This window comes from Urocampus carinirostris, chromosome 12, assembly GCF_059441175.1.
Source record: "Urocampus carinirostris isolate Australia breed hairy pipefish chromosome 12, RoL_Ucar_1.0, whole genome shotgun sequence".
In the NCBI taxonomy this organism is placed as follows: domain Eukaryota; kingdom Metazoa; phylum Chordata; class Actinopteri; order Syngnathiformes; family Syngnathidae; genus Urocampus; species Urocampus carinirostris.
The window spans coordinates 12,488,466-12,516,394 of NC_142360.1; the positions used below are offsets into that span (position 1 = coordinate 12,488,466).

The 27,929-nt window shown below is 39.5% G+C and overlaps 2 protein-coding genes across 4 annotated transcripts in view; one reads left to right on the forward strand and one right to left on the reverse strand.

The window, feature by feature from the left end:
* The first annotated feature begins 1,255 nt into the window (after positions 1–1,255).
* Positions 1,256–23,924, forward strand: kdm4aa (lysine (K)-specific demethylase 4A, genome duplicate a). Its single transcript, XM_088350489.1, has 22 exons — positions 1,256–1,382; positions 3,410–3,578; positions 3,641–3,816; positions 4,770–4,884; positions 4,947–5,140; positions 5,244–5,293; positions 5,356–5,459; positions 5,526–5,663; positions 7,446–7,651; positions 7,716–7,849; positions 9,129–9,523; positions 10,890–10,983; positions 11,047–11,231; positions 12,443–12,647; positions 12,725–12,801; positions 15,135–15,190; positions 15,270–15,378; positions 16,272–16,460; positions 18,053–18,223; positions 18,296–18,415; positions 20,059–20,151; positions 22,016–23,924. Exons 2-22 carry the CDS (start codon positions 3,438–3,440, stop codon positions 22,154–22,156), a joined length of 3,093 nt encoding a protein of 1,030 aa, XP_088206615.1. The 5' UTR covers positions 1,256–1,382; positions 3,410–3,437; the 3' UTR covers positions 22,157–23,924.
* Positions 23,925–25,006: 1,082 nt separating this feature from the next.
* The window catches only part of polr1b (RNA polymerase I subunit B), a 40,172-nt gene continuing 37,249 nt past the window's right edge, over positions 25,007–27,929 (reverse strand). For all 3 annotated transcript variants that reach the window (XM_088350487.1, XM_088350485.1, XM_088350486.1), the window contains exon 15: positions 25,007–26,867. In XM_088350487.1, coding sequence (XP_088206613.1) covers positions 26,493–26,867 — 375 coding nt within the window. In that variant the 3' untranslated portion in view covers positions 25,007–26,492. The remainder of the gene's footprint in view (positions 26,868–27,929) is intronic.

The window sequence follows — 27,929 nt, forward strand, 5'->3', positions numbered from 1 at the left end:
TCCTGTCTCCGTTCTGGTCTTGACAGTATGTGGTCAAGATCGATTTCCATTGATGAAAGAGAATATCAAAGTTTCTGGCTGTCCTCACTCTAACAGTGAGAGAGTTTGTAGAAATGAGGAAAACAGACGTAGAGAGACAATGGGAACTGATACTCACATCTTTGTTGCAAATTAAACTCAATTGGGACTTCCTCTTCTAGAGTAAAACTGTCAAATAAAGTCTGTGAAACCCTGGACTGCTACATATAATTGGAGTTCGTATGGGTGCTTAAAACTTTGCAAATGCTTTAATTTTAATGGTGTGTTTGAAATTTGGGTGAAGTTGTTGTAAATGCTTGAAATTGTTGCCATATTGTCAGCAGGGTGACTCAATAGACCAGGGGTGGCGAACACGTTTGACACAAAGAGCCGAAATTTTTAACTGTGAGAGTCAAAGAGCCACACCACGCACTGACCTACCATGATAGACAGACACACACAAACACACACACAATTAAAAACACATTATATCCCATAACACACATAACATAACACTATTTCCGTTTCGTATCGCATTTTGCCATTTTGACCATGAGGGTAAAAGTCTGCACGCTCATGAAATGTTTACTTAATTTCCCGGCATTAGATGTAAGTTCATGTAACCTACGCAGATGATTGGCAGTCAGCCCGCATGTTCGCCACCCCTGCAATAGACCGTACATTAAAAGAAGAAAAATAAATAAAGTCTGATGCCGATATGTCTCCCCTGGCGGCTTTGCTTTGCCATTGCATTTCTTTTTCCCTCATGACTGACAGCAGCTGGCATTAGTTTGAATGGCGTTGTTATCTGAAGCGTCATCCCCCTATACGAGTTGAGCCGTAGACGACGGGACCAAAGAGACGGGAAAAAAAATTAAAATTGGCTTTGAAAGTGCTTAAAAGTGCTTGAATTTGGTCATGAATAAGGTGTTTGAACCCTGTAAAATAGGGAACATAAAACATGTGAGCCGGGCACTCTGGTTTCCTCCCACATTCCAAAAACATACATATCAGGTTAATTGGCCGGTTCAAATTGTCCCTAGGTGTAAATGAGTGAGTGAGTTGTTGTATATTACATTCATAATTTTTTTTTTTTTTTTTTTTTTTGAGGGCTGTAATTGTTGATAGTCTTAATACAGAACACGTAGAACTCACGTATTTCGTGCATAAAAAAATAAAGCCTTCTTATTGGCTACAAGAGAAAAAAGCACCGCCCACTTAGCTCCATGTAAACAAACCCACACTGGGCATGCGTCACAACAGTAATGGAGGACAGTGTTTTCCTCCCGGACTTTAAGTCTCTCTTTCTACTCCGCTGAGTATCAATTCCCGAGGCAAAACTACACGTCCTCTTTGCTTTACATGTAAGTAACTATTGTCGTTTTCTTGTGAGGTTGGAGTAGAGTAAAGTCTACGCTAAAGCAATCTTTGCAGCGTAGAAAGACGGCAAGCAACAAGCTGTTTGCTATTGAGCTAACACGCTAAGCGAGGGCAGCTGTCAGTTCAGTGCGCTCCCACCGCGACTGTCTCCCTCAAAGAGTTTCACTTCTACGGGTTATATCGGCCATTTTATACTGCTTGGGAAAGTTTTAGTCTCTATTTGTTTGGACGTCTATATTTTATCCTCACAATCCTGCCTCATCCTTTAGCATGTTTGGCTAGCAAAATATTTTTTAAGAGCTTGGCTGTCAGTGGGCCACAGTCGGTAACAGACACGCTCTTCAGCCAATCCAAGCCCGGATTTTGTTTAATTGGCTAGCTTGAGTGGGCGGGCTTGTTTGTAATTGGACATTGGGGTAGCCTTATAGCAGCTTATCAGCGAGACAAGTTTACGCTTGTTAGTGTTGAAAATGTGCTGCAAACTTAATTCAAACTCGCTCTCCTATTCTGTTGTTGTCTGCCTGAAAAAGTCAAAGAAAAACACACTTCTTTCATTGTGTAGTATTAACAAATTCAATGCCAGATGTTTCACTTAAATAGGAAGAGCCGGTGCCGGCCAATGTTTGCCATTTATACCCATTTTTTTTAAGGCCTACATAAAATTTAGTTGTATAGACGTGTGTTTTTCAACCAGTGTGCCCCGGCACACGAGTGTGCCGTGAGACCTTGTCTAGTGTGCCGCTGGAATTTGCCCAATTTTATCTTTCCAACAAATCAGGCCATTTTCCTCTCTTCAGACGAGGACCTGTAATAGTCATCCATATCAGTAGGTGGCAGTAGATGTCTATATATTTTTTAGATACTAATTATCTGCTCATGAGGTAGCACAGTACATTTGTAACTTAATTTGTTGAACAAAGCGGTTTAAGATTGCACTGTAAAAAAACAAAAACATAAATAAAGCACATAATTCTTTTTTATTTTAAGTATTATTTCCCTCTTTTTATTACCTAATTACTTACTTATGAGGTAGTACAGTGAAATATTTGACATAACTTCCTTTTCAAAAAATTTCGACGAACGGTGTGCCTCGGAACTTTTTATAAATAAAAATGTACCTTGGTTCAAAAAGGGTTGAAAAACACTGTCATAGATGCAAAAGTACCCTCATCTTTAATTAGAAAATAAATGTATGTTTCAAGCTCTCACCATTGTTTAGTAAAACAGTTGAACATTGCTAAGTTTCTTGAAAATACTCGGTTTCCAGAAAACCTCTAAACATGTGAAAGGATGCATTTCAAGCAGAACCACAAACTATTATCCTGAGGGCTGCAAATGACCCCCTCGCCGCGAGTTTGAGACCTAGGTCCTATATAAATGGTGTTACTACAATAAACGTTATTTTGGACTAAAACTGAATGAAAGAAAAAGGAAATGAATAATAATTCTCTGTATTGTTATTGATAACAACATTGTGAACATCCTTTACAATGATATAAGACATGGCACTCCAAGTTAAATTATAAGGACGTAAAACCAAAAAATGTAGGTATGGATGTTCTCTTTTTTTTGTTGCAGCTAAATGTTATCGCACGAAATTGTGAAGATGTATACCTTGTGCCATATTTGGGGGATTTTGTTGCTTCTAAATTTTATTACCCTTCTTTTTATAGCACTATTGTTAAGAGCCACTATTATTTTTCATTAACAAACATTACACTTGTATTATAACTTAGGCCAGCTTTTAAATACTTAATTGTACGTACTTGTTTCTCTGCTTTTTATACTGATAGTGTTTATTACATGATTACCCTAGAGTGCCATGTCTTATCTCGTCGTATACAATGTTTACTATGTTGTTATCACTGACAATAATGACAATTGAATTGAATTGTATTCAATTCAATTCAATTAGATATAAAGTTCAGGATTAAAAAAAAAGTCAAAAATATTTGCATGGTAGTGCTTGGAGCCTGGCCCAAGTTGTAATGCTGTATTTTGCACTTTGCAGCATCCGTCAAAAGGCAGCCAATCCCACAATGAGCGGCGACAAAGCCGCCCAGAGTGCGGAGGCCTACAAGATCATGACCTTCACGCCGTCTGCAGAGGAATTTCGAGACTTTGGTCGCTATGTGGCGTACATGGAGTCTCAGGGAGCGCACCGAGCAGGGATGGCAAGGGTAAGTGGCAGGGCTTTGTGGCATCGATAGATGAGCATCCGCTAACATGTTTCCTGGCACAGGTGATTCCGCCCAAAGACTGGAGACCACGAAAAACCTATGAGGACACTGAGGAGCTTGTCATTCCTGCTCCCATCCAGCAAGTAGTCACAGGCCAGTCGGGCCTTTTTACGCAGTACAACATCCAGAAGAAGCCCATGACTGTTCAAGAGTTCCGAAAGACCTCCAACATGGACAAGTAAGCTTCACATAAAATAATTGTAGCTGTTGACTAGTTCAATTCCAGACATGTCTCTCAAATAGGAAGAGCGGTTGCCAGCCAATTTTTGTCAATTTGACTCATTTTTAAAAGTCTGCAGAAACATTTGTTCAGTAGCTATATAGACATGGGGCATATAAAAAGAAAGCTTGTGCAGATAACCATCATCTTTTATTCGAAAAAGAAATATTTCTAGCTTTTACCATTTTCAAGTAAACAACTGTTAAAATATTACTGTTTCTTGAAAACACTCATTTCCAAGCAAACTTGATAAAAATGGCTTTTTGTGAAAGCATGCATTTCAAGCACAACTTTCACTTTTTTGCATTGCATAAACACAAGGGCCCTTTGCTTGCAAAATAACATTTTGTTGCAAGAATACTGAACTGATTCTAAAATGGTGCATGAACTTTGCTAGAACTTTTCAGTACCCAATTTTTTGATGAAGTGATCACACGACCGGTCAGAATGGCGATTGCATTTATGCAGAAACGTCATCCCTCTCTGACCAGACGATGACGATGGAACTTTGTCGTCTTTTTTTGAAAGAAAAGGCTCTCTTGAAGCTCTGTTGCCCATTTCTCCATGCCTAGCGACCGCACTGCTTCACTATGCCCACTCGCCAAATGGCGCTGCATACACACACTCATTCACCGGATGCTGAATATAGGAAGTGGGGGTTTTCTCAATGTGTGGACTAAGTTCTGATCAAAGCCAGTCCAGCAATTTAATGGTGATTTATCATACTGGAATACTTCTTAGAGGATTGATATTTACTGATCAGCTTTATAATAGTTTTATTTTTACGTTTTGGCACTCTAGCAATTCTTTATGTTAGGGCAATGAATGAATTAAGTGGTATTATATCATGCTAAAATTGAACAACATTCACCTTGGATATACATGATAATGGAATGTTTTACAATTAATAGGTTCTGTCATCCGCACTGTGTGGACTTTGAAGAGCTGGAGCGCAAGTTCTGGAAAAATCTGACATTCAATCCGCCGCTCTTCGGAGCTGATGTCAGCAAGAGTCTCTATGACCCGGTGAGAATCCGGCAATCCGACTAGTGAGTTGTTTTTTTCTGAGCATTATTGTCCTTTTGCAGGATGTGCACGAATGGAACATTGGCCACCTGAATACCATCCTGGACACGGTAGAAGACGACACTTGCGAGAAGTTCAAAGGAGTCAACACTCCTTGTCTTGACTTCGGCATGTGGAAAGCCGCCTTTGCCTGGCACACAAAGGACATGGACCTATATAGCATCAACTACTTGCACTTTGGAGAACCCAAGTCATGGTATTGAAGACCATGTTGGCTTAAACGCTCTTACCAGATTTTTTTTTCACTCATGCATGCTGTTTAATTTTGAGATTTATTTTCTTTTATCTGTTTTGAAAAGGTATGCTGTCCCGCCTGAGCATGGTAGGAGATTGGAGCGTCTTGCCAAGGGTATGGATTTATTCTTCATAGTTTTTCAGAATGGGAGTGTAATTGAGAAATGCTTTTTCCAGGTTTCTTTCCCGGAAACGCTCAAAGCTGTGAAGCTTTCTTGCGCCACAAGATGACCTTGATCTCGCCGTCCATTCTCAAGAAGTATGGGATACCTTTTGATAAGGTAACATCTGGTCTTCAGTTGATATTCAAATAGTGTTCCCTACATTAACAGTCAGTGTGAATGCAGGTAACACAGGAAGCAGGCCAGTTCATTGTCACGTTCCCGTTCAGCTACCATGCTGGATTCAACCACGGCTTCAACTGCACTGAGTCCACAAATTTTGCCATGCAGCGCTGGATCGACTATGGGAAACAAGCCACATTGGTATGCTTGCTTACATTCGGATAGAAATTGAATAGATAAAAATGAATATTACAAACGTACTTTTTATTGCTACCCAATTATAACATGTTCTTTTAAAGTCAAAATAATACGATAAACAATTTGTACTTTTAGGTCAATTTCAATCAAATCAAATATTAAGAAAATCTTTTTTTTTTGTATTGTTTTCAACCTTTAACAAATACATCATATTGTTACATATTTTGCATTGTGAGTTTTCAAGTCCAAAATTCGAAGTTAGTGTGAATTTTAAAAAGGCTGTCTGAACTGGTATAATTTTTATTCATCTTTTTTTATTTTAAGATTGTTTTCATTATTCCAATCCATCCAACTTATGCATTACATAGAAACTGATAATACAAAGACTCTTCTTTATTTATTATTTTGTAAAAAATATGATATGTCATCTAATATTTATAAAAATGTTTTTTTCTCCAAATAACCTGAATTGAAATGAAATTTCACTATTGTCATTGATAACAACTCAGTGAAACATTGTATGTAACGAGATTAGACATGGGCCAGTATAAACACATAATAAATAATAATAAAAAGACAAATCTATTTTCAAGGTAGTGCTCAGAGATTCTTTGACTCTACTTTTAGGATTGTTTTTCAATTGATTACTTTACATAGTTAAAAGAAAGTACTTCGTTCTTAAAATTCAATACATATCATTTATTTTTTCAAATACAAAAAGTAATTGGATATTGAGAGTATATTTTTCCAATTAAAATCATAATACAGTAATCCCTCGGTTAATGGGAACAAGAAACCCCTCAAAATGTGTAAGAAGTGGGTTTTGGATCTGGTGTTGGCGAAATACAGGCTTTGTAAGGGGAGCAGAAACAGAACAGACGGATTACAACAAAGATTGTCAAACAATGCACAGATGCTTTTAGGCAAAACAAATTTTATCTGTCGCATTAACGTGTGTTTTGGAGTAAATATTTTACACTGTTGGGTTCACCGGGCTTTTGTGAATGTAAGCCCTCCATTTAGCGGGGAATCGTGTCATGAGTAGTATTTATCAGCGCTATATAACATGCTACAGTGGGCATTTGCACGTCACACTGGGTATTTGTATATTGTATTCTTTTTGCTTTATTGTATTGTTCTCAGCGAAGGGATGCTGCTGGAAATGTGAATTTCCCTTCGGGGATGAATAAAGTAACTATCTATCTATCCATCTATCTATCTATCTATCTTTCGGGTGGGCTATCTTGTTTTTATAGTTTTCGGGTATCTTGTTTTAGACTTATCGAAATGTTAATGTAATGAGTACATTTTGAAATAGTACAAATATCTTAAATTACCAAGAGTTAAATCTTTCCAATGATATGATGATATGGCATGACAAATATCAGTTGCTGGTGACATCGTTAAGACACGACTTTGTTTATCAACTATCCGACGGCCCGCCGGTTAAGGGGTTAAAATAATATTAGTAATAACTTTCCAAAGCGTTGGACTGATTTGAAAATACTATTATTATTATTTTTTTGTGTTGATAAGGTTGAGTTAATTTCTTGGTCATACATACTCCCCATATTTTTTTAAATTTAGTGGGCACATGTGTATAAGGCGCACCTCTAACTTTTGATTAAAATCTGTATGAATTTTTGTTTCACATTATATCGCCTCATTGAAATTTAGGTGAGGCGGTTGGGTGTTAGGGGCATTGTATACTTTTAGTTTTCGGTAAAAGTATTTGCATGTTACGGTACTTTAACTGCTCATATTTTTTACTTCCCGTCACATCAGTGCTCGTGCCGCCAGGAAAAGGTGAAGATCTCCATGGATGTGTTTGTGCGCAAGTTCCAGCCAGAGCGTTACAAGCTTTGGAAGGCTGGCAAGGACACGGCGCCGATTGACCACGCCAATCCAACACCAGAGGCTGCCATCTTTCTCCAGGAAAGCCCGCCCGCTGATGTCAACAATGCGACTGAGTGCAACCTCTTGGCTGCCAAGTAAGGTTGCTTGATGGACCAGTTGCATCTGGCAGCGTTCTTGACTGACATATTTTTGCCCTAGTACTAAAACTCAGACAGCCGTCAAACGACCGCTCTACGCCCCTGACGAGGTCAAAGGCGAGTCTGCTCAAGAGGAGGCAGAGCCAAAAAAGGCCAAGATTGAGCCTCCTGCTCAAGTCCAGCCAGACAAAAACGGTAATCCATTTCATTTGAAGGGTCATTGCAAATGAGTATTTTGGATTAAAGAGATCATAGGAAAACAATTCGATCCATTTTTTTACATTTATCGGGCATGAAAATCTCTCACATTTTGGAGAAAAATATCAACATTTTGAAGTCAAAAGTGTGACCTACGTGAACTGTTGTTGTTCAAGGAGAACATTTATTGGGGAGAGAGGGTTCTTTGTGAGATTTTGCAGGGAGTGAACCGGGCATTTGAGGCACTGCTTTTGAATAGTAGCAGAAGTAGCTGACTGTTGGGCTGTAATAAAAGCAAGGATACAGCAACAGATAAATCTAGCCAGTAAGGGTGGAGAATGTTTAACTGCACATTGAAAAGTTTTTTCTCACTTACCAAATTGTGAAATAAAATTAGTTTGTGCAATATATAAGGGGGCAGCACAGCGGCACAGTGGTTAGCGTGTGTGCAACACAGTTCTGAGGTCATGGGTTCAAATCCAGCTACCAACCTTCCTGTGCGGAGTTTGTATGTTCTCCCCGTGCTTGCGTAGGTTTCCTCCGGGCACTCCAGTTTTCTTCCACATTCTAAAAACATGCATGTCAGGTTAATTGGCCGGTCCAAATTGTCCCTAGGTGTGAATGAGCGAGCGAATTGTCTGTCCCTGTGTGCCCTGCGATTGGCCCATGCCCACTGCCCGGAGATGGCTGGGATGGGCTCCAGCACCCCCGCGACCGTACTGAGGATAAGCGGCGCAGATAATGGATGGAAGGAATATATAAAAGGAGCTGTAGAGAATTTGCAACTTTGTTACTCTATGCCACCATCTCCTGGCTTGTGTCATCATTGCAGCGTCTGTCAGCTCATTCATGCATGCAAGTGCATGTATTTCTTTGACACGCTCTTTCTTTTTTCTTTCTTGGGGTTTGGGATGGCGTTTGAACTATACTAGAAGCAGGGCTTTTCTTACTTTAACCATTTCCATGCTACAATATGAAATAAAAATGAATTGAAAAACATGTGGAGACAAGCATGACGTCACTTTCCAGCAATCGCCCCATTTTCCATTCCTCCTACCTAATGTGTTTCACCCCGAACAGTTTTGCTAAAAGTAATATATAAGCGGTGGAAAATAAAGCATAAAGCCTTTTTTTTAACCCAGTTGGACATTGTTCAAGCATACTTAATAGACAAAATATTTAACCTTTTTAAGTACACTTCAAACGATGCACCCCGTCTTAAAATATTTTATACATGAAAAACCAAAAATAATCCTTTGTGGTTTTTTTTTCCCAGACCAGACAGTAAATTTAGAGTCAAACCCTCAAAAGACAGAAGTCAAACAGGAGGCCAAAAAAGTTGAGCTTGATCAACAAAGTCTATCAAGGAAACAAGAGGAAGAGGAGGAGGCAAAACCGGCTACAAACCACATGCTTGAGCCTGAAGAGGGCCAAGTGGTGGCGCCATGCTTGGTAGGAGCGGGAAGTATGGATCCTGAGTTGAACAGAACTGTTCGGAATCCCGAGTCTGACAGTGTGTCGCCACACAAAGCTTTCCAGAGGACACTAAGCCCTGCAGATGTCCTTCACGTGCATAGTTACGCTAAAGGAGACTATGCTGAGGAAGAGGCTGTGCCGAAAGACGAAGATGAAGAGCAATACGCCAGCGAAGGCGATAATGACATCAGAAAAGTGAGTCTTGTAAATATCACCAATACACTTCATTAGCCTTTTTGCGCGGCCCGATAAACCACACCTGAAGAACATTAAAGAGTATGAAATTGTTAATAATAATAATTTCTTTTAGAGCAGTGGTTGGGAACCTTTTTCACTTGAAGATGCTTTTTTTCCCATTGAGAGCCAAACCATATATTTTAAGAGAAAATTGAACAAACCTGCTGTCTAGACAAGATTTAATTCCTATTTAATTCCATTTTATTTCACTGTGTGACGTTCGATGATTTCATTAAATAGATGAAGTAATAACAATACCTGAGCCCGCGTCCCATATCAAGAAATATCCCACATAAAATCTTTCTTCCTCCTGCAGTTTCTTAAGCTCGTTCACGTTTATTTTGGCTCTTGATGACGTTGCGAATATTGGCAGTTTTTTTGTTTTTTTTTTTCATAAAAATGTAACAAAAGTCTGCATTTGAGAAGGATACGAGTGTATTTACCTTTTCTTAAAGCTCTAACCTTGGGAATTGAGAGCTATTTGTCCTCCATTCTGTTTTAAAGTTGAAAATATTCGACATCTTCAAAATTTACAAACATTGGTCCTTAAAGTCCTCGAGCGCATTCTTGATCATTCAGCACTTTTCATAATTTTCATCAACTATACTCTTAAAAAACTAGCCATTAAATGGTAGAAGGCAGGCGTTATACTCTCATTATGATTTTGGTGCATCTAACAGCCTAAGAGATGCGGAAAAAATGAAATGAAATTAAATGATCTGCATTTATATAGCGCTTTTCAAGTAAAGACTTCCCAAAGCGAATTTACAGTGTGCTTCACATTTCCCAATAGTGGCCGTGAAGCCATGTAAGGCGCTAACCTGCTCATTGGGGGCATTAGGGGTTCAGTGTCTTACCCAAAGACACTTCGACATGTAACATTCGAACTGCAATCTCTTGATCCCAAGACGAGCACTCTACCTCCTGAGCCACTGCCGCCCTAATATAATTAAATCCTAATATAATTCATTCCTATCAGGTTCAGATTCAGATCTACTTTATTGTCATTCTAGTACACGTGTATACAGAACGAAATGTCGATACACACGATAGACAATAAAGTCTCAGTAAAGTATCAGCCTCAAAAGGTAAAAAAAGTGCTACAGTGCTCCTGCCACTAGGGGTAGCAACATGGTATCGTGCTCCCGACTTATATGCGTTAAAAAAGTGAATTTTATCGCCTCCAGATAGACACTTAAAATGAGCCTAGTCTGGCTCATGAGCCATTGGTTCCAAACCCCTGAATTAGAGACATGTTTGGAAAACGCAGAACAAAATTCAACCTTTTGTAGTGTCCAATGACAGTACCACTTGTGACCAACAGGAGGCAGAAGAGGTGCATGGTACCGCAGAGCAGAACAATCTGGGCCAGCTTCCTGGCCACCACCCGCTTATCAAGGATGGCCACAGTGACGAAGGTGAGAAGACGGAAAACTTTTTAAGCTCGGGGGTTGATTGCTCAGATATTCTTTGTGTGTTAGAAACCTCAAAGGACTCATCACTTGTGGAGGAAGGCAGTGTAGACGGGGAAGGTTGGGCTAAGCCTCTGGCCCACCTGTGGCAGAACCGTCCCCCCAACTTAAAAAAGGAGCAGGAGTACAACCAGAGGGCCGGCTCCAAACCCCCCTACTGCTCCGTTTGTTCGCTTTTTGTCGCTTACCAGCAGGTACGGGCATCTTCATTCATATTTTTTTTTCTTTTAAAGATGTTCATACGTTGTTAAAGGTATTCCCACTCAGAATTTGTTCTTTAATGAGGCGCAGAACGTGTCGTGGTCCTCCCCACACTTATGCAAATATGATGCAAAATATTCTTCGTGCGAAGGAACTCGAGAAATTTTGTCTCAAATTTGACCAATCTGGCTTGGTTGCTGTAGAAAAGTGACCTCATTGAAGGAACACAACATTTTCAAAATGGTGAATCCCATTATCACAACATGTGAGGCCTGCTAACAAACAGCCCAAAATTGTAGGAAACAGCGGTTGCAAATTGCTAATTTCTGCTTGGAGGTGGGTTTTCTTTTGTGCTTTTCACCGTGTATGTTGCTGTTTTTATAGCGTCGTAGATGCAGAGAGCTTTACTGTTTTGTTTGCTCCTGGTTGGTGCCTGTTGGCAGCACACCGTTTGTGTTTTGGCTGGTTAGCCTGGTGTTAGCACCAGTTTTGCCATGTCCTTGGTTTATTGCCAGCTGGCTTTGTGTTTATAACCTTAACTGCCACTTTTCATTGTTGGTTTGCGGTTAGCCTGGCTACTCGCTGCATGTTTTATGATCAGTGTTGCTGCCGGTTTTGCCATGTTCCTTGGTTTGTTTATCCCCAGACAGCTTTGCGTTTGTCGCCTTAGCCGTAGCCGTTTTTTGTTGTTGGTTCCTGGTTATCTTGACAGCTCACTGCATACTTTTTGGCAGTCCAGCCTTGTATTTTTCCCCCAAAGCTATGGCCACCTTCCGTTGATCGGTCCCGGTTAGCTCCCGATTGGTAAATGGTAAATGGAAATTGGCTGCTCTATGTGTTGTTGTTTTTTTGCCAGTTTGCCCCTTTTTTGGCTGTCTACTCTTTATTTTACCATTACTGCATCCACCTGCAACACAAAAACTGTCCACACCTTAAAACATTTGTAACTTCTATGACTAATTAACAAATAAAACATTATGGCTACTGGCTTGCTAGGGTGCTGGTGTTCCTCCGGTTGACGTCACAGCTTAGGATGACAAAGACGAGACATGCTGTCTTAAAAATGCGTAGTCTTGGAAAATAATTGGAATATACAGATAACATGAATTAATAGATTTTATGCGAAAGTAATGTACTATTTCCTCACATTTAGCATCTTTAGGAATTTGGGATTACTTTAAAGTGTTTTTCTTTGCATTAAAAGACAGAGGGCGCGGTTGGCGCCAACGCGCCCGTCAATGTAGCTGGTGGACACATGCGCAGCAAGCCGCTCATCCCGGAGACGTGTTTTGCCACCACAACCGAAGAAGACTCCGAGTGCGAAGACCCGCCAGTGACGCCCCGCTTGGAAGAAGACGGGACCAGCATTCTCATCAGCTGTTCGCACTGCAGCGTCCGCGTCCACGCCAGTCCGTCCCCCTGCCATTGTGCTGACTTTCATGCCAGCCGCACACTCACTCATCTCTTGCCATATTGTGCTCTTCAGGCTGTTATGGTGTTGATCCTGCTACCATCAGCAAAGAATGGAAGTGCGCCCGCTGCAAAGCCAACGCCATGACAGAGGTCAGGTCATCCGCCACTGCACCAAAGGGCATACATGCCTTCTTTTTTAAATTAAAACTCGATAGATGTTATCTCGAACTCTATTTGTTTGCGCAATTTACAATCCATCTCCGTGTGCTTCTTTTAAAAAATGCCATTGTTAGTGCGGTTTATTCACTCAAAAAGACTTCGTCTTGCCCTAAGATCAGGGCAGCCGTAGACCAAAGCATTTAAAAAATCTGTAAGCAATTTTTAAGGGGAAAACTAGTCAAACGCCTAAAACAGTAGTCTTGATAAGTATAAAAGGTGGCCCTTAACTCATTTAGTGCCACGATGTATTAATATGTTTGTTTTTTTATTGGGTTTTATTTTATGTCATATCATGTCAAGTTTATTTGTACAGCCCTTAATCACAAGGAGTTCCAAAGGGCTGCACAGACCACGAATTATTGCAAACCACAGACTATTATTACACCATCCGCTGATCTTAAACCTACATGAGGGCAAGGAAAAACTCACCAGGCTGCAACAGATGTTGCAATAACAAAAAATACACAAATAATATTCTAAAGTGTATGGCGCACCTCATCAGTAAGTATCTAGCCGCTAGGAACGATTTCAGTATGATGAATAACCATGTGACTGTAGGAGTGGCTTTGATAAGATAATCGTCCACCCATCCGGGGATTCCCCCACTTTCTAAATTTGCTTCCTGTATCCACCGATTGAAAGTGTTTAGGTGACCCCATGTGGCGAGTAGCCGTACTTAAGCAGTGTGGTTAGAGAACAGGGATTAATCCTTGCAAAAAAAGATGACAAGTCCAATCGTCATCATCCGTTTAGAGAGGGATGATGTTTGAGCGTGGTCGCCTGAAATAACGCAATTGCCATGGTGGGCGAAATTGTGTGATCACTTCATCGCAAGCATCGGGCGCTAAAAAGTTTTTGCAAATTACATGCATTGTTCATGCATAGTTTAGTTTGTTTTGTACAGTTCTGTGTTCTTGCAATAATGTTATTCTGCTAGCAAAGTGCCCTTGTGTTCATGGAAAGCATTGCTTAGATATTGGAGGTACAGAGATCCCTCAGTTTTTTGGTTAATAGGGACTAGAACCACCCACGTAAAGTGAAAATCCGGCAAGTAGCGTTATACCCTCAAAAAAGCCCCCAAGGGGCAAGCTTGCCTCGAGATGACGTCATTATCAACTGAGAATACACAAACATATTGACTTGTGCCTGCCCGTTGTTTGACAGCATACAGCAGCCTATCACAGTCAAGCCCACCCAGTACACACACATACAACCTGTTCTTTGTGATAGCTATGTGCTCTCTGTTCGAACAAAATAACCGGTACGTTGACAATACTCAAATTCAAAATCCACAAAGGAGTGTATCCGTGATAACTGCTAGGAGTCTCTGTCTCACAAATGCATAAAAGCACCAAAGTGAGTGTGGTTTCCTTCAAATGCAACCTTTCACAAAAAGCTGCTCTTTTCAGTTTTCTTGGAAGTGAGAATTTTCAAGAATCTTCAACTGTTGTTTACTAAACAAAAAGGTAAAAGGTAGAACCATACTTTTTTCACAATGAAAGATAAGGGTTGAAGCTTTCTTTTGACATGTCCTAGGACTTTAAAAATGAGTCAAAATGGCAAAAATAGGTTGGCACAGGCTCTTCAATTTGAGAGAAACGTCTGGTATTGAATGAGTTAAAAATGTATTATTTTAATTATTTCTAGTATTATAATTATTGGCATTTGTGTGTTTTTTATTTTTGCAAAAAAATGAGCACAATTACAAAAATATTTTTTTTTAATTATATTGAGAAGTTTTTTCTTACTTTTTTGCATTTTAGTTACTCATTTTAATTATCAACGTAAATAAAAATATAAGTCACTGTATTTTTCGAAGGAATCGTGTTACGAGAGTAAAATTTTAGTTATTAATGGATTTTTAAATGCAGTGTTATCTTTTTTCAAACAAACCCGTAAAAAAAGCAAACTCATACATCTGCTTTTAAACAATGATAATGAAGAAATCAAATTCTTGGATGATAAATCATTTGACTAAAAAATGCTCACATGTCAAAGCAAAATAATGTATTTACCTTTGTTTTAATTATCACTCGTGTTGTTTATCACTGATGTGTTTTTAGTTTCATAGACACGTTTCAAATTGCAGATCCACCCTAAAGGGTGTGGAATCAAAGAAAAGCGACATTATCGGCAATCGTGACAAAAATAATGAACAAACCTGGCATCCCATGCAATCTCCTTTGCAAGGCCCTAATAGTAAAAACCTATGGTTTATTATGATCAAACATTATGTTTTTTGTCATCAATATTTGTGTCTTCAGAACTGTTGCTTGTGCTGTCTACGTGGTGGCGCGCTGCAAAGGGCCAACAACAACAAGTACGCTTTTTTTATAAATTGTCAACCTTTAAAAAAAGCATCACAGTGCCTCATGTGGATTAAGCATTCGCACCGGCAGGTGGGTGCATGTCCTATGTGCCGTTGCAGTGCTGGAGGCTCGCTTTGTCAACATCAATGAAAGGAGTCCAGTTGATCTAAGCGGCATCCCTCTGCAGAGATTCAAGCTGGTAAGATTAACAAAGTCAATAGAAATGTCAGAAACTTTTTTTTCTTTAGCTTGATTTTCAAGTTTAATTTACGTGGCCATACCTACAACTACCTGCATTTAATGATAATAATGAAGAGAAAATGGTAGAAAGGGGGTTGTTCTCCCAAAATCTTTAAGCCAGGGCACATTGTCAAAAGTCATACATGTTCGTCAAGTTTTATAAAATACAAAGATAACTTATGCTCATTTTAAGTATTATCTGCTAGTTGGAAACCATGATTGGTTAGATTTGAACTTTTTTCAGTTTTCTAAAATAAGAAAATAATCAAAATCAGCAAATTATGTGCAAGATTTTTTCTTAATTTGATTGTTTTTTTTTTATCGTGCAATCCTAAACAGCTCCAATAAACCAAATAAGTTACCTAATGATTTCCCTGTACTATCTCTTGAGCAGATAAGTAATATATAAAAATATATTTTTTAAAAACAATCCGCTGCCACCTACTGATTTGGGGTCATCCAAACATGGCTGATCAACAGAAAAAAGCAAAAACACTGAACAATGGCATGCTTAAAAACACTGGACAAGTTCTCACAGCACACTAGTGTGCCCTGGCATACTGGTTGAAAAACAATGGAATAGGCCATAAAACAGTAATCCCCTTCTTGTTTTTTTTCAACCCTAAATTTTAACTTGTGCAAACAAGAATTGCCTATTTCAAGTTGAGTGTAGTTATTTTCTGAAGATAACTCGGTAAGAAATTTCTCATGAATCCTGCTTTTCACATTAACAAAAAATCCCACTGAGTTATTTCAACGTGCCTATGGAGTCTTTCAACCCAAATTTAGGTTAAAAATCTTTAAATAAAATAGCATTTTTGTGTGGGATGATAAAAAGTGATGTATTTGTAGAAGTGCTACTACTGCAAGAAGCGCATGAAGAAGGCGTTGGGCTGTTGCGTGCAGTGTTCGCATGGGCGATGCCCCACCGCCTACCACCCCACGTGTGCGCAGGCCGCCGGCGTGCTCATGCAGCCCGACGACTGGCCTTTCGTGGTGCACGTCACCTGTTGTCGGCACAAAGGCCCGGCACACATACAGGTAATTGCTCTCATACTCATACTGCTGGGAGTACATAGTGAAAATCTGCAAAGTAGCGACGCCTTTTTATAAAAGCCCCCAAGTGTCAAACTTAAAGAATGGTGCATTTTTATAACACTTTTCAAGTCATTGAAGACCTCCTAAAACACGTTTCAATGTGCTTCACACTTACCCATTCACACACACACTCAAACATCAATAGCGGCCATGCAGCCATGCATGACGGCTACCAGCTTATTGGGGGCATTAGGGATTTAGTGTCTTGAATACGTCCCTACCGACTGAAAGTATACGACTGTAACAAAATAACAGCTACAGATCTACAAATAAAAACACAGAACACAAAATTGCAGTTCAATGAATGGTCATTATTGCCATTATACAAAAGCACAACAAAATTGAAGGGCTTTGCCTTTCAGTGCAAGAAAGCGATTTAAAGAGCGGCTGGCTAGCTGCACGCTAGCATCCGGGCTCCTCCAATTGAGTTGGGCATCCACGATGATTAAAATACAATCGTCCAGAATGGAAATGCTTCCCACGAGTTGTCGCTCCAGGTCATCTGTTTCATGGGTAATGGATCTGGCATTGGTGCATCAAATCAACCTACCTGATTTTATTATCCCCCTTTGCTATGAGGTTAGAGATTTCCGTGCCTCAGTCCGCCACTGCAAACGCACAGCACCTGAATACGTTACATACCGATTACATTAACTCATTTAATGACATAACGTATAAATGCGTTTTCAGAAGCATTGTTCCAGAGTGCCAAAATGTCAAAAAAAACATTTTTTGTTTGTTTAAAAAAAAAAAACATTATAAAAGGTTTGGCACAGCTCATATAATTTCAGTTTGAAAAATTACCATTAGCTGGCAAGAGTGGCTTTGATCAAATATTTGTCCACACATCAAGGAAGCCCCCACATCCTTGTTTTGCTTCATCGTATCCAGCAATTGAAAGTGTGTAGGCGGCCCCTTTTGTTGGCGTAATGAAGAAGTGTGGTGAGAAAAGCAAGCATATGGATAAGTACTTAAGCACTTAACGTAGCTTTATTTCCTCCTTAAGAAAAAGATGACGTTTGTCATTGTTAAGGCAGAGAGTGATGACAGGAATGCAACAGCCATGGTGACCAAAATCGTGTGATCACATCACCAAAAACTTCGCGCGCTGAAAGATTCTTTTAAAGTTCATGAATCGTTCATGCATGTTCAGTTCAATGTTCTTGCAATAAAATGTTATTTTGCAAGCAAAGTGCTCTTCTGCGCCTTCCGAAATGAGTATTTACAAGAAACTTAGCAATGCTTAAGTGTTATCTACTAAACAATTGTAAAAGCTAGAAACATAATACTGTATTGCTTCTGATGAAAGATGAGGGTTGAAGGTTTTTTTTTATATGTCTTGTGCCTGTGTAGCTACGGAACTCAATTTTCTGCTTTCAAAAATGAGTGACATGGCAAAACTTCCCATTTAAGAAACGTCTGGCATCAAATTATTATTTTTTACAGACAAGTTCTGTTTTACTGCCTATTTTAAGACAAATTACAGTTTGCAAGTGGTCTGTTGCATATTCAGCTGCTTGGTTATGCCTCGTCAGCGCAACAAGGCAGCAATGCAGGAGCTGACGGTGGGCCAGAAAGTGATCTGCAAGCACAAGAATGGCCGCTACTACCAGTGCGACGTGGTGCAGCTGTCTAAGGAAACCTTCTACCAGGTCAACTTTGATGACGGCTCCTTCAGCGACAACCTCTTCCCGGAGGACATCGTGGTGGGTTGTCCTATTTCATTTTTTCGCTTGTTCAAGAATAAAAAAGCGCTCAAGTCCTGTGTAACCTGACAGGGTCGAGATTGCGGGCAACAAGGTCCTCCCCCGCAAGGTGAAGCGGTGCAGGTCCGCTGGACCGACGGCCTGGTCTATGGGGCCAAGTTTGTGGCGTCCCGCGTGGTTCAGATGTACCTGGTATGAAAACTTAACACACTTACAATTTCATTCAACTTTGTAACTCTATGTAACGCTCTGTTATACAAACGGTATAGATAACTAGTAATAATGATCGTGCAATCATGACAAGTGATGATTCAGTTGTTTATTTCATATTTTATATTGTTTTTTTTTAGTCATAATTATTTTTATACTATTATTATTTTGCATGGTGGTATTTTATCTGCATGTTATCTTATTGTAAATGATCTTGCACCGTTAGGGTGGCAATTTTTAATGTAATTGTGCATTGTTTGTGTTTCAATGACAAAAAATTATATTCTATTTAAACACTGTTCTGAATCAGGGCTATACAATCGTTAGAATTAATTTGATTCATTCTTCACTTCATAAATTTTCAATTTGAACATTTTCTACAACATCAAATCCAGGGTTGGAATTGATTAAATTACTCAAAATTAGTGACCAACTAGTTAGTTGCGGCATTTAAGTTTGTCCGAAGCTACATGAGTAGCTATTTTCTCCGACAGTTATTTAAAATCAGTATTTTTATGAAAATATACTTTGGCTTTTAACTCAACCATACCAATTATAATGGATTTTACTCTACATCAGGGGTGTCAAACAACGCTCAGAGAAGCGCAAGAGAAAAACGAGCTGCAGGTTGAAATATATCCATTTGATGTTGCCAAAGCCAGGTGCCTCTCACAAAGACACTGTACTTGTATTTCTCTTTTTTCCTCCCACTCTGCCTCTCTCTCTTTAACACTCTGTGTCTCTCTTTTTTATCTTTCTTTGTTCCTCTTAGTCTCTTTCTGTGTCTTTTTACCTTCTTATGCTCGCCCTTTTTTTCCTTTTCTCTTCTCTCTTTCTCTCCTTCTCTTCTCTTTTCTCTCTATTTCTCTTTGGATTTCTTTCTTTCTCTTTCCCTCTCTTTCACTATTTGTCTTTTTACGTCTTTTGTTTCTCACGTTCTCTCGCTCACTCTCTTTTCTCACTCTTTTCTCTCTCTCTTCTCTTTTTTGTCCCACCCACTCTCCTTTTCTCTCCCTCTCTTATATATTTTCTCTCTGTCTTTCTCTCTAATCTACTAGTCCGGCCCCAGAGAGAATGTTTGTTCTATCGTGTGGCCTCCGAGTTAAAATAAGTTTGACACCCCTGCTCTACATGCTACCAACTTGGAAATGGACCACACATCAGTTTCATGTTAATGAATCATTTCTGTGATTTTAAAGAAACAATGTGTATTATTTAGCGCCTTCTAGTGGTAAAAAAAAAACTTATTAATTAAAAAAAAAACAATATTGATTTGAATAATAAGCAAAAGAATTGAATTTTCATACAAGCATTCATTTTCTTAAATACTCGTAGGTTGAGAAATCTACATTTATCGACATATTTGTCCATCATTGTTCTGCTACAGGTACTCAAAAACCTTAAAAAGGCTGTGACGAAAAATGAGAAGGAAATGGGTCCATTTGGTCACTAGGAGTCTCCCTCGTGTGTATTCTGCCTCGTGCTTTTGTTTTCGGTTACATGATACAGTACAACGACATCTAATGGTTAAATAATACACGCTGTCCCTTTAAGTTAAATTAGTGAAGAAGTCGGATCACGGCACTTGTCAACAGTTTTCATGTGAAGTCTCGGTGCACGTACAGGTGGAATTCGAAGACGGCTCTCAACTGACAGCCAAGCGAGAAGACGTCTACTCGCTGGATGAAGAACTGCCCAAGAGAGTCAAATCCAGGCTGGTGAGCGTCTAGGAGTTGACACGATAGTTTCGTTTGACACTGAACATGAAAATAGGAAGTACCCTAATTTCTCATTCGAAGCCGAATGCTCAAATTTAGGAAACAATTCTCGATGTTGTCTTCGTACAAGCCGCACCAGGATTAAAGCTCCGGCCTTAAATTTATTCACGTCCATTCTTACGTTTCAAAAACATCAGAAACGTTTATTATGACACTCCTTAGCTGAACTGACTCTGTCCGCACCTGTCAATCTTAATCATATAGCGCAGTAGTCAAAGTAATATTAATAATTCCTATTGGGTTGAAAACGGTGACGTCATATTAGGAAAAATACACACTATTAATTAGTCACTTGCCACCACACAAAAGTTTTCTATCAGCCGATATTTCTTGTTTAGAAGATTCCAAGACAAGTCATGTTTAGTCTCAAAGGGCTGAGAAGAACTATTTATTGTTGACTTTGATGACTTAAACAAAGTCATTATCTTGCTGCTTGCACATACCTTGTGCTATTTTGAGCTGTTCCTATCTCTGATCTTTTTGTGTCAATGGGCTGCTATAAACTGACACAAATTCTGCCGTTCTGGTTCAACAATGCACGCGCAGCTTGGCTATGTCACTCTTTTTTACAAACATGGAAAGGGCTTTATAGGTGTTGGATAGTAATTTAGTTCAAAACAGAAGACATAGGAAAGACAGTTCTGTGTGTGTGTGTGTAAGAAGCAGAAAAAGGCCAATTTGGATACATTTTAGATTCAGATTCAGATTTACTTTGTCATTCGTGTACACGTGTATACAGAACGAAATGTCGATACATCTGACCCACACAGTTTTTTTGAGCGTCAGCCGGGATAGATAAGCTTAACCATGTCTTCGTCAGAATTTTAGCGAAGCAGTTAGTCATCATGCGGTTCGATGTCACTTCCAGTTGTTAAATGGTCCAGTTTATTGTCCAGAGAGCAAACGTTGGAGAGGAAAATGGATGGGAGAGGCGTTTTGCAGGGTTTAGCCTTTAGCCTAGCTGTTAGCCCGGCCCGACAACCTCGCTTCCTCGTCCGGCGGTCACGCCGCTGTCTTGCCACTCTGCTTCGCTGCTTTGTAGGCCACTGGGTCTTGTTGACATAGCAGTCCGTGGCTAATAAACACTCCCGAGTGGTATATTTTAATGATATTAACAATCTTTCAATCTTAAGAGACTGCTGATCTTTTGTTTTTTTACTTATTTTATTCATATTTTTTGCCAAGCATTCATGGAGAATGATTTTTGCCGCACTCTTGCATATATGTTAATGGAAATTTATTTAATATTGTATGCTGTGCTAGTTGATTAGGATTGACCGCTGCGAAGTGCATCTGCAAAGTAGTGTTTCATCGCGGGACAATGTCTTATTTTTCCTAGACATTACCCCTCCAAATCTGCCAATACCGCGATTTTGCTCCATGAGGAATTGGAATCGCGTCACTCATTAGATGATGAGGCATTTAGCTATCGAGTTACTCGTGCTGTTTACCTGCGCTTCATTGAATTTCTTCACTTTAACATTCAGAGCTATTTGCTGAAATCGTGATGCTTTTTTTTTAATGAAACTACTCCGTTTTAAGCCAGCTCGTTGCTGGGCAAAACGAACCGCCAGGGACGTTCCATCGAGCACTGCATCTGGGGAGATCCACTTAAAGGTGTCCAAAGTCGCTGCCGATATCCTTGTGACCGTTTGCCTGCAATAATTGCGGCTTGTAGTTTTTTAACCCGATTGGTGAAAATCTCAATTTATCTAAAATCCTGCATTTCACGCACAGAGAAAGCGCCAGTTATAGCTTCAAGGTATTGTGTTATTATCATTTTTAATACTGTCTACAATCTCAGTCTAAAGCATCGGACATGCGCTTCGACGGGATCTTCGAGGGGAAGGAGATCATCCGGGAGTCCAAGAGGCAGCGGGTCATCAACTCGCGTTACCGCGGCGATTACATCGAACCTGTCATCTACAGAGCCATCATGGAGTAGCCCGGCAGCAAAACAAAGGCTTCCATCATCAGGACCACTTGGGACTTTTTGAATCATGACTTTTTCTATTCTTCTCAAGTGAAAGTAAGAGCAGTATTTTTTATTCAGTCTTCCCAGGAAGCGGCCATCTGAGGAATACGGACGGCTAGTTTTTCGTTTCATTTACCTCACTTTCATTTCCCGCATTTTGTCTTCAGTTTTCATGCCTTGTTTTTTCCCCTGCGTTCGACACGACAAATAAGTTCTTTTATGTAGCATGCACTCAAAATACTAATTTCAGGGTTCGTACATGCGCTTAAAATTTTAATATTGTGTTTTTAAAGATTGAAAAATGAAGTACTTGTAAATGCTTGAAATTGTTGCCATTGTTTTCAACAAGTCCGTTTAAAAATGATGCTCACACTGTTGCCTAGTGAATTAGCTTCGCCAATGCGTTTCTTCTACCCTCATGATTAACTGCAGATGGCATGAGTTTGTACGGCATTGTCCTATGAAGCGTCATCTCCCCTTATAGGTCGCGTCCAATAGGACTGGTACCTAATACACTTTAACAGCTCTATGAAATGTGTTTTACTGCAAGGATTACGTATCAATTGTGGACATTTATTATGGGCCATTAAAAAAAAAAGAGTAGCGTGTCCCAATTGTAATTTAGATGTATGGTTCAGATCCACAAATATTTTGGGAATTTATTAGAGATCTCAAAATCATGTCTTGATAAATGCACACGCAATATTAATAATAAATCGCAGATATACATAGTTAGGGATATGCAAAATACATGATTTATGCCGGGTTTCTTCTTTGTTACTAGGGAAATTTGTAAATTGGCTTTGAAACTCCTTAAAAAGTGCTTAATTTTGGCAATGGAAAAAAAAATGTACGAGCCCTGCAATTGGTAGATTTGATACAATTCCCATGACCAGCGTGGATTTCCGAGCAACTGTCTATTGAGAAATATTTGCTCCTTTTGTTGACGATCTCGGAATGACAATCAAAGTGCAGTATTAACTTTAACCGGTTCAACGCAAATGAGCAACTTTGTACACTTATTTTGTTCTATTCCGTAGCAACAATTTTAGAAACCGTTCCCCAATGTCATATTCGGTGCTGTACGCCCGTTCACGGGTTAACATGCAAATGGAATTATTGTGTTGTTTTGAATTTTTAGACCTCTACTTGGTGCTTTTTAACTTTTTATACACATAAAAAGTCGTTTTATCGATTAGCTTGTTAGCTATGTCACCTATCTTCTCACCGCTGCATTAACAATTACCAAAATATATATTATACATCTGTAGCAATAGTATATGCCATTCAAAGAAAAATAAACTGGCCCGAAGGCAAGGCGGCATATCCTATGTGCTAAGCTAAACTATGCTAGGATAACGTAAGCTGACGTGTCATTCCACCAAATGGGCGTTATTTTTTACTATCGTTTTCTTGGGAGGTGTCAGAGGTTTATTTTTTCTACAACAGAGAGGAGCAATTTTAAAAAGGTTTGACTGTTTAACGTTTCTTTTTTCCGACTTTCTAATTTAAGACTAAAGCGCTTTTAACCTTTAGCAGGGCAGCTTGTGTAGTTTTGGTTGAGATATTCTAATTCCTAAATTTAGTTTTTTAAAGGAATATGTCTTTTTATAGATATTTGTTTGTGTGTAAATGTCAAAATATACTTTCAGATGTTCAAAGATTTTTTTAAACATTGTTTTAGTACAAAAATATATGTGTGTATATACTGTATAACTAAAGATTGGCAACCTATACATTGCACTTTGTCTTATTTCAGCTTTTTCTGTTATCCAGTGGGGAAAATCACATTTTTTCCATACATCGGCAGTACATTTTTATTTTTTAGAATACATTTCACACGACAAAATTACCCGCTGAAAGATAGGGGATGGTGAATTAATCATTGAGGTAGTCATGGGCTTTAAAAATACAGTATATACTTTATATTGTTTATGTGTGTAGCAAATATTTTAAACTAATGACATTCAGTTTAACAAATGTAGCAGCAAGCTAAACTGATTATAATAGAAAAATGACTCCATAGCTAAACAAAAACCTGAACATCGTGCTCAATTTTTGCCAGAAGTCTGTGACATTTCATATTAAAACAGGGTTTTAATTTGGTAACCTTAATATTTAAAAAAAAAAAAAGTACAGTTGGCAAACATATGTGTAAAAGGTATATTTCTCATTAACTTGTCACTAAAAGTTAATAACTATTAAAAATATATTTTTAACTGTTGATCCAAAAGTGGTCTGAGCTCTGGCTACTGTGTGGAATACTCCAGAGCTTCAGTGTATTATGTTGTGCCTCCTAGTGGTAAAAAAACTAATTGGATAATAAATAAAAATATATAAATATTCAGTTTTTGGTTGAGACTTTTATGTTTACCATAACATAAAGCTCACCTAAATGGAGCTGACATGATTTTTGCGGGGCAGCTTAGCGGCGCAGTGGTTAGCGCGTGTGCGGCACAGTTCTGAGGTCATGAAATCGAACCTCCTGTGTGGAGTTTGCATGTTCTCCCCGTGCTTGCGTGCGTTTCCTCCCACATTCCAAAACACATGCATGTCAGGTTAATTAGCTGGTCCAAATTGTCCCTAGGTGTGAATGAGTGAGTGAATGGTCGTCTGTCTCTGTGTGCCCTGAGATTAGCTGGCAACCAGTTCAGGGTGTCCCCTGCCCACTGCCAAAAGATAGCTGGGATGGGCTCCAGCACCCCCGCAACCCTACTGAGGAAAAGCGGTGCAGATGATGGATGGATGGATGATTGTTGCGAAGTGTCCCGCCCAGAGAAAGGCTGGGTGAGAAAATAATGGGAGTGTTTCGGTCACCTCGAGCCTCCAAAGTCTTTATTCTTCCTTGTGGTTTGTAGCACCAGTCAATACAGTGACATCTAGTGGTCATACATTAGTGTCCCTTTAAATCAGGGGTCGGGAACCTTTTTGACTCAAAGAGCCATAAAAGCAAAATATATTAATTTTATTTTGGGAAAGAGCCACACCATATATTATGAGACAAATTTACTAAATTGCTAAACCCGTGCCCCAGAAGGTTAGTCTTCAGCACATTTATTTTTGATGATTTGATAAAAAATTATGAAAAGAGAATGTCAGAGCCCATGTCCCAAAATCAACAAACATACCACTTGTCTTTCTTGCAATTACTCAAGATCGGTTAAACTCATTTTGACCCTTTTTTTCCGTATATTGGTTTCAAAACCAGATGCAAGCAGTTATTTTGTAAAAACGTCACAACATTCAGCAAACAGGGAGCCTGATGTGCTTGCCTTTGGCGCAGCGTAGGGCGAGAGATGGGAGTGCTTGCACGTTTTGCATAGCTCCACCCATCCCTCCCACTCACCCAATCATTAAGTTCGTTTCCGTTGTTTTGGCGTTTTTACAGTTTGTTCCGTGGATTCATCATAAGGTATCTAAACACTGAACACAGATTATATAGTGAGCTTTTACTGTATATAAAGGATCCTTTAGTGTTGTACAGGCAAAACGAGGTTTTGATTTGTTTTTTGTTTTTGTGACACCTTGACTGTAAATTGTAGTGAAAAACGTGCCCTATATATTTTGCGAAGTACTGCATAGCAATTCAGCTTTGGTTTGGCTTTGCGTGTATCTGAACAGGATTAATGGCTCAAGCTTTCAACGAGATGGAGAAAATTTGCATGCAATCAAATTTGTCTCTGAGCCACAAGTACTCATAGAAAGAGCCATAGGTTCCCGACCCCTGCTTTAAATCAAAGCATCGGTTTTTATTTAACAATTTAAAAAGGGGACAGAAAGAAGTCAAAACTTGACATCTGCCCCTTAGCAATATACAGTAAATGATTGACAGCTGTGTTGATATAAATACAATCACAAAATGAAAGTATGGTATGTGCTACACACCAACACCGTTTGGTTTTCAGCATCTTATAGTACAAAATGAGTTTGTTTTTAAGATTTTCCCTATCAACGGATGATGTACATTTAATACTTACTTAGGTTACTTTGTTTTTTCTTCCATTATCCTCTAGCAAAAACACACTTTCAAAAGACAAAAAGCTGTTTTTCATATTCAATAATATCGACACAAGATGGGATCTGATTTCTTAAAAAAGAAAAGAATGGTACAATATTTTTTACTCGTGCAAGACTCCCTCTAAACACAGTCCCTTAAAAACCCCAAATGTATGCTGCTTTGATATCAGATGACACCATTATCAGATAAATTATTTTCCAACCAGTTGTGAGCAGAAAGGGTAATCTCTCATGGTCATCATGATTACAAATTGAGAAGTCATGTACATGAAGAAGGTCCCTGCGACGTTCACTTGATTTCCAGCTTGACTTTGATATTCATGGCGGCCAGCTCGGCCACAAAGTATCGGAAGACGTACGGGACGGAGACAGAGTCCACCGAGTCGCTTTTGCCGCAGAGCGTGCAGACGGTGCGTCGGTGACGCGTGGACGACCAGGAAGGCGGCGGCCGCTCCAGCAGCGGAGACAGAAGACTGCCGCAGTCCACGCAAACCTGCGCCACCGAGCGGTCCGAGCAGTTAAAGAGACGATCGTGCAGCAGGAAGGAGGAACCGTGCGCCAACAACGCGTCGCGCTCCATCTCGCCGAAACGGATGCCGCCTTGGACGTTGCGCCCGCCCAAGGGCTGGTTGGTCACTTTGTCGCGGGCACCCGTCGTACGCACCTGCCGAAGCATAGCGGACACTCTAAACGCTTGTTTCTTTGTGGAGATGAAAACCATGTCAGAGGACCCTGATTGGATTACATCGCTGGAAATTGCACCTAAAGCCAAACATGTTAACAGGGGATCTAAAGCTGAACAGTACCGAGCGTAAGCTTTTCAAGTATTTTGAAATTGAGAGACAAAATGTTTATGGAGTGTCTCAGTGAGGTGTTTGCAAACCAAGAAATATGAAGGGTTCCCTGCTTCTTATAGGTCGATTTACACGTTTTCTTCTCTTTTATACGTGGCTGTTTTAAAGCAGTTTTAGGAGAATGACTCAGTGTCGAGAAAAAGTATTCGCCCTTTTCCTGATTCCTGTGTTTTTTGCATATTTATCACTTGCAAAGTTTCAAATCATCATACCAGATTTTAATATCACACAGAGACAACCCAAGGGTATACAAAATGCAGTTTTGAAATGTTGATTCCTTTTATAAAGGCACAAAAAAAAATCAAAACCTGATAAAGTAATTGCCCTCCCTTATTAGATCATACAGTAACTGTGATCGACCCTAGTTGTGGTAATTTTGAGTATAAATCCACAACCAAAATTGATTGCCAATCCGTGAAAGTGAAAGAGGCTACAAAACCTCAAGAACACAATTGACATGCCATGATCCAAAGAAATTCCAGAAGAAATTTCAAAAATAAGGATTGAAATCCATCAATCTGGAAAAGGTCACAGAATGCAGGGCTCAAGCGAACCACTGTCAGACCCATTATCCACAAACGGAAAAAACTGGGAACATTGGCAACCTTCCCAGAAGTGGTCGACCAACTAAGATTACTCCAAGAATGCGACGATGGCTCATCTAGGAGGTTACAAAAGAACATTCAGAAAATATCAAAGGGGTATTCAGTTAATATCAGTGTTCCTGACTCCACTATAAGAAAGACCCTAGCCAAAAATGGCATCCATGGGAGGGTGTTCCAGGCGAAAACCATTGCTGTCAAAAAAAAAAACAAAAAAAAACACAGCCTTCTCAAATTTGCCAAAAGCTTCTTGACTATCCTCACCGCTTT